The 11,129-nt window shown below is 43.6% G+C and overlaps 1 protein-coding gene across 4 annotated transcripts in view; it reads right to left on the reverse strand.

The window, feature by feature from the left end:
* BCL11A (BCL11 transcription factor A) overlaps positions 1–11,129 on the reverse strand; it is a 98,501-nt gene that overhangs the window by 8,415 nt on the left and 78,957 nt on the right. The window contains exon 3 of one of the 4 annotated variants that reach the window (XM_084624873.1): positions 435–2,162. In XM_084624873.1, the coding sequence (XP_084480999.1) occupies positions 435–2,162 (1,728 nt within the window). Of the gene's footprint in view, positions 2,163–11,129 lie in introns of all 4 variants that reach the window. The other 3 variants (XM_084624874.1, XM_084624872.1, XM_084624871.1) reach the window with 3 other exon arrangements.

Genomic DNA, 11,129 nt, shown 5'->3' on the forward strand with positions numbered 1-11,129 from the left:
GATCATGCATTCAAACGGTGAGAACAAAAAGAAAATAAACAGGTGTGCTGGTGACAAGCACTTTCTTAATATCCTTAGCTTCCATTATTTTAATCACAAAGGTCTAGAAAAACTCTACAGGGAACCAGGGGCGGGGAGGGGAGTATTAATATACCTCTATTCAGTTTTTATATCATTATTCAAAACTCGATCACTGTGCCATTTTTTCATGTGTTTCTCCAGGGTACTGTACACGCTAAAAGGCATCTTACAAATTTCACATTTGTAAACGTCCTTTCCCACCTGACCATGTGTTTTCATGTGCCGGGTGAGTTTGCTACTCTGGGCGCAGGCGTAGTTGCAAAGCTCACACTTATACGGCCTTTCGCCTGTGTGGCTCCTCCTGTGGACAGTGAGATTACTACAGTTCTTGAAGACTTTCCCACAGTACTCACAAGTGTCGCTGCGTCTGCCCTCTTTTGAGCTAGGCCTTCCAGGGCCTGGGCCACTAATATGTGGGGTGCTTCCTCCGCTTCCTGTGCCGCTGCGGCCTGAGATCCCTCCATCCATCTCCCCTGGAGGCGTGGAGAAGCGCAAACTTCCGTTTTCTGAGGAGTGTTCTGAGGAAGAGGCAAAAGGCGATTGTCTGGAGTCTCCAAAGCTGAGGAATGGATCTTTTAGCTGTCTAGAGGCAGCATACCCAGCCAGCCACTGGGAGTAAACATTTTCTGTGTTAGGCATAGCTGTAGCAGGCAGGTCAAACTCTTTCTCAAGTTTAATGCGTTTTGAGAAAGGGCTCAGAGAACTGGGGCTACCCAAGAGCAGCTTTTTAGATAAACCTCCAGAGGCAGATTCACCAGGCGAGCACCCCCTGCCATTAACAGTGCCATCGTCAATGCGATCTGATTCTCCAGCTACTGAGTCTTCATCACAAGTGTCTCTGTGTACCTCAGATTCAGACAGGTGCCCTCGTTTATGTTTCTCTCCGAGGACCTGGTGAAAAGCCTCACTGAAGTGCTGCATGGAACTCAAGACCATCCCCTGCATGACGTCTGGCATAGAACGGTTCTCCTCACCAACCCTGGAGTTGTTTTCGTGGTGACGGGCTGCTTCTAGATTAATGCCAAAGCCATAGTCTGGCCTTTCATTTTCAGTTAAGTCCTCCTCCTCTTCCTCTTCCTCTTCTTCCTCTTCTTCCTCGTCCTCTTCTTCTTCCTCATCCCCATTTTCTGGAATCATATTGGGGTCATTTTCACTCTTAAACTTGGCCACGACAGATTTGAGAGCACTACTCGCACTGCCGACGAGATCACTGGTTCCAGGCTCTGGGGAGCTGGCTGTGGAGAGCCCGTCATCTGACTTGACGGTCATGGGGGAGGACTTGTGCATGTGTGTTTTCATGTGACGCTTTAGCTTGCTGGCCTGAGTGCATGCGTGGTCACAGAGGCTGCATTTGTAGGGTTTTTCTCCAGTGTGGCTTCTACGGTGTACTACTAAATTACTCTGAAACTTGAATGTTTTCCCACAAAATTCACAAGACTTGGATTTTATTGGAGGCTGGGAAGGAGGAGGGGCTGACTGAAGAGGAGGAAGGGGCGGTGTTGCCAGAAATGGTGGCTTGCTGCCTGGCTGGAATGGTTGCAGTAACCTTTGCATAGGGCTGGGCCGGCTTGGTGACAATGGTGGACTGGAGGTGTTTCCAGCTAACTCTCTAAGTCTCCTGGAGAAATCCATAGCTGGTGGCTCCATAGCCATGGGGTTCAGTCGCAGCACCCTGTCAAAGGCACTAGGGTGATGGGTTGCAAGAGCCATTTCTTCTGCACCCAGACGTTCTATGCGATGTGGATCCAAATGATGTCTGGGGGGAGGGCTAAACAAAGGAGGTGTGGGTGGAAAACGCCCTTCTCCAAGACCTGAAGCCTCTCTTGATACTGACCCAGGTATTCTTAGCAAGTTAAAAGGATTATTGTCTGCAATATGAATTCCGTGGAGTGGTGGCTGTGAAGGACATTCTGCACCTAGTCCTGATGGGATACCAACCCGCGGTGTCAGGGGACTTCCATGCTCGCTTTCTAAGTAGATTCTTAATCCGTGAGTATTCTGTGCGTGTTGCAAGAGAAACCATGCACTGTTGAAAGGCTGTTTACAAGTTGTACACGTGTAGCTGCTGGGCTCATCTTTACCTGCAAAATAATACCAACAGCAACATAAATGTTTAATCACTGAATTGCTTATCAATGATTGATGGTTGTTGGTTTTTTTCTTTCTAATCTTTCTTTTCCCCTAGCATTAAATCTAAACTGGAGAAACATAAATCTACTAATGAGTAGTTATGGGGGAGGGGAGCTTGCACATTTAACCATATCAAATCTGAGCTGACTTCCTGCCTTTTTTCTTTCCCTAACAAACAGAGAGTATGTGAACAGGTAACAGTGTTAAAGATCCATCAAAAAAATGATTCAGTAAATTCATTCTAATTATGGCTCCACAGATACCTTGATCTTACTTCACTAATATGTAAAATGAAAAAAAAAATCATTACAAATAATTTTATGAAAGGTATAATGCAAAAACATATACATTGGTTCAAAGAAGCAGCCCAAAGTGCAACGATAGCTAAGGAAGATGAGAAATGTTAAATTATCATCCTTCTCATTATTCTGAGAGACTAACAATGTGTAGAAAATTAGACAACATCTCATGCCCTTAGCAGAGTGTCAGCTTCAAGTGGAAAAAAAGAAAAAAGAAAAAGAAAAAAGGATAACGAAGAAACAGAAAGATGCAGTTCAGCTAGTCAAATATCTGTACAGTAGCCAAGAGGCCTGGATGCACGCCCTGTTGGAGTCACATTATTTCTCTCGCCCTGAAAAGAATTTGAGGATGGTAAATGCCACTTTGGCAAGTAGCCAACTAACTAGCTAACTCTAATTCATGATAATTTATTTTCAGAGATAACCCGGACATTATAAAAGAGCAAGTGACTAATAAATAACTAAACAAAAAGCTAACTAATAATGGCACAAGAAAGCAGCCACAACTAAATATATTGCAAAATAAGGAAAATGAATGACTTCTGGAGGGTGGTAGGCAAGAGATCATATGAAATCTGAAGGAGGCAAGTGTATTTTTATTGAATGCTGTAATTTTAAGAATAATCCCATTTTGCCAGAGTAAGTATTTTTCACTGATAACTGTTGGTAAATTGAAATTAGAACAAAGATGAGAACAAAAATTAATGTTCAGTCCAACCTGACAGTTCTCATAGAGTTGCTAGCTAGTGATTTAAAAACAAAAGCTCTTGAGGTCTGCTCCGGAACAAAAATATAACCGTCTTCAAAAACAAGCCAGGCTTACAATGGTATTTGACTGCATAATGTACTCCTGGTCTGACCTGTAATTTACTTGACGATGCATTTATAATCTCACTCAATATAACCCACTCGTGGTTAAAACCTCTTTACAAAATTAGATGGTAGATGCCTAAATTAGGTTTCAAACAGTTGCCTAATGTGGAGGGGGAGGGAGGGAGCACAGAAAGATTTGGAAAGAAAATTTCGACATTAGTATCATTTTATCAGCAACCTTCTTGTTTTCCTCCTCACTTCAAAGAAGAAAAAGGAAAAGCTTTATAAGGCTATTTTCATTGTATAATGTATTGAATAATGATTTGTGAATATGACAGACAGGCAGCCTATAGTTCTGGCTATAGTGACCCATAGCCATTTTTCCTGGTGCCTTCAGATTCCTCTATTATTATACATTTAGTCTGACAATCTGAATTGGATGAGTAAAAAGAGATTCAACCACTGATAGCAGGCATTTAACACTTTAGTCACTTAAAAAGCCCTTGGAATAATATTTAACATTTCATTCTTCAACTGAAGCCAGCATTTGAATAAAATGCACTACGGTGTTTAGCATGTACTGTGAATACAGGCATAGATAAATATTTAAATCTGTTGGAAATAGAACAAAATTCAATTGGACTTTCACATTCCTGTGCTCATAAAGACTTAAATGTGAAAATTTCCTTTATTTTGCTGTCATAAAGTGGAAATTTTTAACAATATACCGAAAGCTACATGATCAGGCTACAGTATGCTAACAATATAATGCTACCCTGCTTTTCTATTTTATATATTTAGGTCAGAGAAAATGGCACTTTATCTTATAATGAGGATACAACAAACAGTTTTCACTATCACATTTTAGTATTCCCATCAACTAGATATTCTAGATCATAAGGGCAGCTAGTGTAATCATAATGTCAATGAGAAGGGCTGTTACGTCTGAGACTAAAGATTACACGGAAAAAGCTGCTTTGAAACTGGTAATTATTACCAGTCCACTAATAGCAAATGATGCATTACAGTTTCACCATATAATCTGTATTTCACTCAGCTCCTACCAGTGCAGTATATTATATTATAGTGCTCACAAATTCTAAATTCCTAAAGTACAGTCATCAATAAATGTGTTACTTGCCATCATTTGCAAAATTACTTTGTTCATAACATCTTCGACTGTTATAAAGACTAGAATTGATTTCCTGCATGGCAAAAATTAGGGCTACATTGATTTACTGAAGTGTAAAATGTAATATTATTCTTCATTTGCTTTGAAGAAAAACAAGTTTTCAATTCACCATTCATGTTTGGTAATCAGGATAATAATTTAAAGTAATGCTTATTTACATCACTTGTCTAATCTTAACCAATCTAACATTTTCAATGGAGCAATATAAAATAGGAAATAAGACAAAGCAGTGAAACAGTTAAAATCCACCAGTGATTTACCTCCTGCTTTGAAGAAACACAGTTTCTAATTTGTCTATTAGTGCTTGATTAATAATGAAGGCTACTGACTGACCATATTACCACCAAGAGGTATGTTCCAGTCTGATGCAGGCTTGCCAAACTATGAGAATTATGGCAATAATCCACATACTACCACCAAAGGAGTGAGAGTTGTATTTAAACCGTCACATTCTGGGCACAAAAGTCCCTGTTTTCTTAGAAGTCCTGAGTTTCTCATTCAGTCAGGCTAAGCTCCTGTTTTTGGACACTATGCTGCTCCCATTGAAGTCAATGACAAAACTCCCATTGACTTCAGTAGGAGTAGGGGCAGGCCCCAGAGCCTGCTCCCTCAATTATTATAGGCCCAATTTTACTCACACCAAGCAGTACTTTACTTCACGAGTTAGACCCATTCTTTTTAGTGCGATCAGTTGAAGGGCATGGTACTACTCATTCTTAATAAGGGTGACAGAATCAAGAACTAGAAGTAAATAAGTGAATAAACAAGTCAGGCCAAACCCTTGTTTTTACACACCCCTGACAAGCCAGAACCACAAGTGGAATCAAGGAGGCCCCGATCCTGCACCTCCAAAATGTATGGGGTTCAGTCATACTACTAAAGGTCTCCAACTCACTGAGGTGCATTAAGGGTATCACAGGGGGGACCAGGATTCTCTCAGTGCATACCCCACTGACTCACCCAGACCCTATGCACCTCATGCCACTCAGATTATTGGTGATCCTGTAATAAACCTGGGTCTGGGGGTGTTGTGCGAGTGCTCTTGGTCTGGCCAGGATACATGCACTAAACTATTACTCAGTGCCCATTCTCAGGCTAAATCTGAAGAGATATGGGTTATGGTTGAATTTGTTTCCAGTTACCCACTGTTCCGACATCCCCATGCAGAGCTCATGGTCACTAGAGGGACAAAGTGACAGATTAAACCTAAATGCAACCCATATCCAACCCAGCCAAAGCAACCAAACAAATCAAAGGACACTGCTCAACAAATCAAACCGCTCCAGGCACTCTTGGATTTCTGCCTTGTCACTATTGCAGTTCCCTAGCAGACCTCAGTATGCTCTAGCTGTCGTCCCATCAACCCTACCTCAACAAAAAGATTATTGGACCAGAAGTCTGAGGGTCCATGGGCCAAGGCATGGCCTGGATCTTCACATTAATGGGTCCCACTATAGTCTACCCTGTTAGGGTCACTAGAGACACCATGAAATCCCACATAGAGGTGAGAAGTTAACACAGCCTAGGAAGGGAAAGATAGGCGGGATATGGGCATGAGTAAAGGCAGCAATTTGAGGGCATGTGATCATAAAACATAAAATCATTGAACCATAGGACTGGAAGGGACATCGAGAGGTCATCTAGTCCAGTCCTCTGCACTCACGGCAGGACTAAGTATTATCTAGACCAGTGGTGGCCAACCTGTGGCTCCGGAGCTGCATGCCACTCTTCAGAGGTTAATATGCGACTCCTTACCTAGGCACTGATTCTGGAGCTATAGATGCTAACTTCCAATGTGCTGGGGGGTGCTCACTGCTCAACCCCCTGCTCTGCCCCAAGCCCTGCCCGCACTCCACCCCTTCCCCCAAGGCCCTTTCCCCTGAGCCTGCCATGCCCTCGCTCCTCCTCCCTCCCCCCCCAATAGCCTCCTGCACACATGAAACAGTTGATTGCGGGAGGAGAGGGGAGTAGGCGCTGATTAGTGGGGGCTGCTGGCAGGCAGGAGGCACTGGGGTCTGGGGAGCGGATGTGGGGGCTGCTGACATATTACTGTGACTCTTTGGCAATGTACATTGGTAAATTCTGGCTCCTTCTCAGGCTCAGGTTGGCCACTCTGGTCTAGACCATTCCTGACAGGTATTTGTCTAACTTGCTCTTAAAAATCTCCAATGATGGAGAGGAGGAACATGAGAGGAGGAAACTGGATAGAAGTCCCACAAAACCTGAAGGCTGGTTCAGGCACTGAATTGCGAGTGTGATACATGATGCTATCCCATGCCAAGCAGTGCTGCAATTCCATCTTGCAGCATTGTACTGATTTGGATGAGATAGGCAGAAATACCCCCATTTTCCTGTCATATAGGATAGTCTAGAGAGAGAGCTCCACCAAACACACCTTGGACTAAAGCAGGACTTGAGCCCAAGTCAGTGTGGAAAGACTACTGTATTAACCCACTGCTAACCCAGACAAGTTTTCAGGAGAACTTGTGAAACTGAAACAAGAAACCTTTGTAATTTCCTTCATGATATTTTTAAAAATACACTCATTTTGAGTTCAGCTCTGAGGCAATGAACACATATTTCTGCAAAGATATTTTCAGAGGAGGAGCCACTTCCATTGTGCACATGGAGAAACCATGATCTCCAGCCTGAGGGCTCCCAGAGCTCTGGGACACTCTCCTGTGGAATCCAAGTCCCAGGGTGTAGTCTCAGGCACAGCACACAGAGTGCTGATCGGAAACACACACAACAGCTCAGAGAGTGTTGGCTCAATGGACTGGAGACAGCTGGGTTTTTCTCTGCCCTACCAAAGAAACAGAAGGAGGGAGAGAGAAGAAAAGCACTTCACTTTCACTCCTAACAGCCTCTAACGGGATGAGGACAGAGAGGAGATACTGGGCCAGATTCTGGCTTATGCTATAGCTTCTCTGAGCTGTGCCCCTCCCATCAGCCTTCCTGATGTAGAGAGCATGTTAGGAGTGGGAGGGGGTGTGGCTGGATCATGCTGTTCTCCAGTGTTCCCTGGACAGAATGGCCCCTTGCAGGCCCTTACATGCCAACCTAAGTTAGAGTAGTTGAGTGGCTGCTCTAACTCAAGCTGGTGGCCAAAGAGGACTCAGCAGCTCTGGGAAGCACAAAGTTAGCATGCTACCACCTTTTCCCCCTTACCCACTTTGCAGCTGCACCGAGCAGAACTCCATCTCAGTGGAGGATCTAGCTCACTGTGGACAAGAAAATTGCATAGAGTAACAAAAGAATTGTGGTAAGAGGTCTTGATATTGCATTGTGAGGTTTACATCATCAAACTGCTGCATCAGCCTAGATGACAGATCACCATGACATGCTGCACCAACGCAAATAGCACCATGCAGTGCCAGTGCATTGCTCTGTGGCTTTGTGGCTGTCTGAGACACTGTTCATTGATGAAATAAACTCTTCTGTCCCACAACTAGGAGAATTACTGTATTGCAGGGATTCTACATAAAAAATAAACACAATGGGCTAAATTCAACCCTGGCCCAATAACATCACTGGCCCAATTTCTTTAGAAAAATATCAAATAAATATTTTACTTGAAGACAATCACCTATTTACTTTACATCTCATCCAGCGAATTATTAGCTATAGATCTTAAGAAATTGCATTGCACTTTCGTAGAACAGTATTTAGCATTTCTAAAATAATAGTTCCATCTCCCTAAAATAATAACAAAACTTCAGCACTTGACCTCCCCCCTCCCACCCCAAATAAAGAGGTGATTTAACTGGGGAATGTGTGGGTGACAGATTTAAACTCCTGATCTGAAAAATGTTAACAAGTGAATGGAATGTATATTGGCATTTGAGTGCCTTTAAGGGCAGTCCACGCATTTACTTAATAAGATATGAAGGCGCATCTGCTTTTAGCACTAAACAGACATTTTAAAAAGACATTTATTCTTTGCTGTACTCACAAATGTATTTAATGGAGCAAATGTGAATGCTTTACACTGCTACCTGAGTCAAAGGAAGCTGACATCCAGAAGCACAATATAGTTGACTCTGAACCAGACCCATAGGCATGTCCACAGCCACCAGCAGCGGAGCCAGACAAGGAGCTGGGGAAGAAGCCAGCCGGGAAGAGAAGCTGTCAGGTAGATGCCACTGCTGGAAAAAATTTCATTCTGGAGCTAGGCATATGAATGCTTCCAGTGCCAAGTGAGTAATGGAATAATATGCATGTGTATGTCAGTGGGCTTGGGAAGCGCTTCCTTCAATTCTTAAAAGTAAAAGCTAGATCCATAAAAGCTTATCACAGCACATACGCATCTCTGGACATTCTACAAGCCATAACGATTAAAGGACAAATGCGGAGTGACTGGAGGTTCCGCATCCACAATGCGGAAGTTAATTTGTGCAGGACCCCAAATTGGGGCACTTAACATGGACACAATACACAACCTATGATAGGGCATCATATGAGCTGGCCACATTCTGTTCCAGAATACCCTATAGTAGAAGAAATACAAACTTCAGTCCATCATCTGGCAGAGTTTTCACAAGAAAAAACACAAAGGAGGATAGTAAAAGGGGAGGAACAGACTATGTGCCAGTGGAGATTGCAAAGCATTCCATTTACAGCCATCGACATTCCCCTTGGCAAAATTTTGGTCCCAGTGAAGTCAATGGCAAATCTACCAGACTCCAGATGGACCAGGATCTGGGACTCTACACTTCTGGGAGATGTTGAAAATGAGTTGGTACAGGTAGGCCTGGCATTTCAACAATCCCAGTAGGAGAGCCATTTCACTGTATCCCAGTAACTCCCATCCTGAAAAGGGATGCACATGGAGGAAACCTCTGCAAGGTTCCCCTTTCCCAGAGTTATCTCCATTGGTGGGGTGGGTCTGCCCCTCTGTAGAAGAAGCAGTGGCTCTAGCCCCCAAACCATTCGGGGTTCTGTGACTTCATGCTGACTCTGAGCGCTTGTCTACACCGGAAACACTACAGCTGCCGCAGCCAGCTATAGCGCTTCAATGTAGACACTGCCTATGCCAATGGGAGGGGTTCTCCCATTCACCTCCCTCAGAGAACTCTTCCATCGACGTAGCGCTATCTACAGCAGGGATTAGGTTAACTACATCGCTCTGGAGTGTGGATTTTTCACACCCCTGAGCAACATAACTGGGTTGACCTAACTTTTTAGTGTCGACCAGGCCAGAGGCTCCAAAAGGAATAGCAGCTCAGCCCCATGCTCCACTGCAGCCGGTGCTGCCTGGGGTTCTTCAGCCATTGGGACGTGAAGGGGTATCCCACTGAGGGGAGGGCACAGAAAGTATAACAGAGCCTGAATTCAGTAACCTTTACAATGGCATTTGCTCTGAGTGCCAGGGGAGACAATGTGCATCCCTGCCAAGACCTGCCTTCAGCCAACCCACCTCTCCATGTACGAAGCCCCAGAGGATGCTGCAGAAACCCAGGGAGAGGTGAGATCCACACATGAATCTGCGAAAAATTATTCTTCTCTAACTCCCTGAGATGTGCTAAGCACCCAAGTCTCAGTGGGACTTGTGCTCAGCACCTCTTAGGATAATGGCAGAAATCTGAAGTAGTGCCAGAGACTCCAGACTCGCTCTACTTTTACATTGGTGTAAATAAGATCAGAATTAGGTCTGCCATGATCATTTGGACAGTTTCCAATTTCCCAAGTCTAAAGGGTATGTAAAAGGGTGTCAGGCCCTAGTGATGTAGTGTACAATGCTCTGTTGCTGTGGTTGGTTTGTGGGGATTATGAAAGGAAAAAAATGTGTTTTGATCATGGACAAATATTGTGGTCTCAGTTTTCAAAAGGAGGCTGTTTTTTCAGGGGAGGAGGACTCACTTTCTGGTGTCTAACTGGAGACACCTTGACAAGGCTTGATTTCCCAAAAGCAATGAACCCCCACCAACTGAGGCCTTTGCCTGTTTTCCGTGAGCTTAGCAGTAAGAGCACATGAAAGCGTTGTCATTACAGCCCGTAGTGGTGGGGCCTTTAGTGCAAAATATACCTTGTTCTCCTCATAAAACGTACACTTGCCAAGCAAAACTGCGGTTTATAGGACAAGGTTCTTTTCATCACAAGGTTACGTACTAGTAAGTTACTACAATAGTGTGTTGCTCTTGTAGGCTCCTGCATAGATCACATGTATCTTTTGTTATCAGAGATGCAAAAAATAGAATGTTACTGGGACTTGAATATGTGAAAATTATAACAAATACTTTTCCACCCTCCTCCCCTCTTCACAAAAAAAATTGAGGAACAGTTTGAACCTAAACCAGAATTTCTTTATTCTGCTTTAATATCAAATGATTGCTTGCTTTTAGGCTGATAAATTTTGGATCATTACAGTATTTAAGAGGGTGGAGGGGAAACAGAGTTAATTGTTACCACTTGTACTTGATTCATCTCTTCTGCATCTGGCTTGTCAAATATCTTTTCCTTTGGAAATGCATGCTGTTGAAATCCCACAACTAAAACTTCAGAACTAAAACTACTGGGACACAGGAAGCTAACAGAGACTGAAGATAGATATGCTCAGTCTGGGTATGTCTACACTACAGAGGGGACCATGCCTCCCAGACATACACTACCTCGCC

The sequence above is a fragment of the Lepidochelys olivacea genome (genome assembly GCF_965140295.1).
Source record: "Lepidochelys olivacea isolate rLepOli2 genome assembly, chromosome: 3".
NCBI lineage: Eukaryota > Metazoa > Chordata > Testudines > Cheloniidae > Lepidochelys > Lepidochelys olivacea.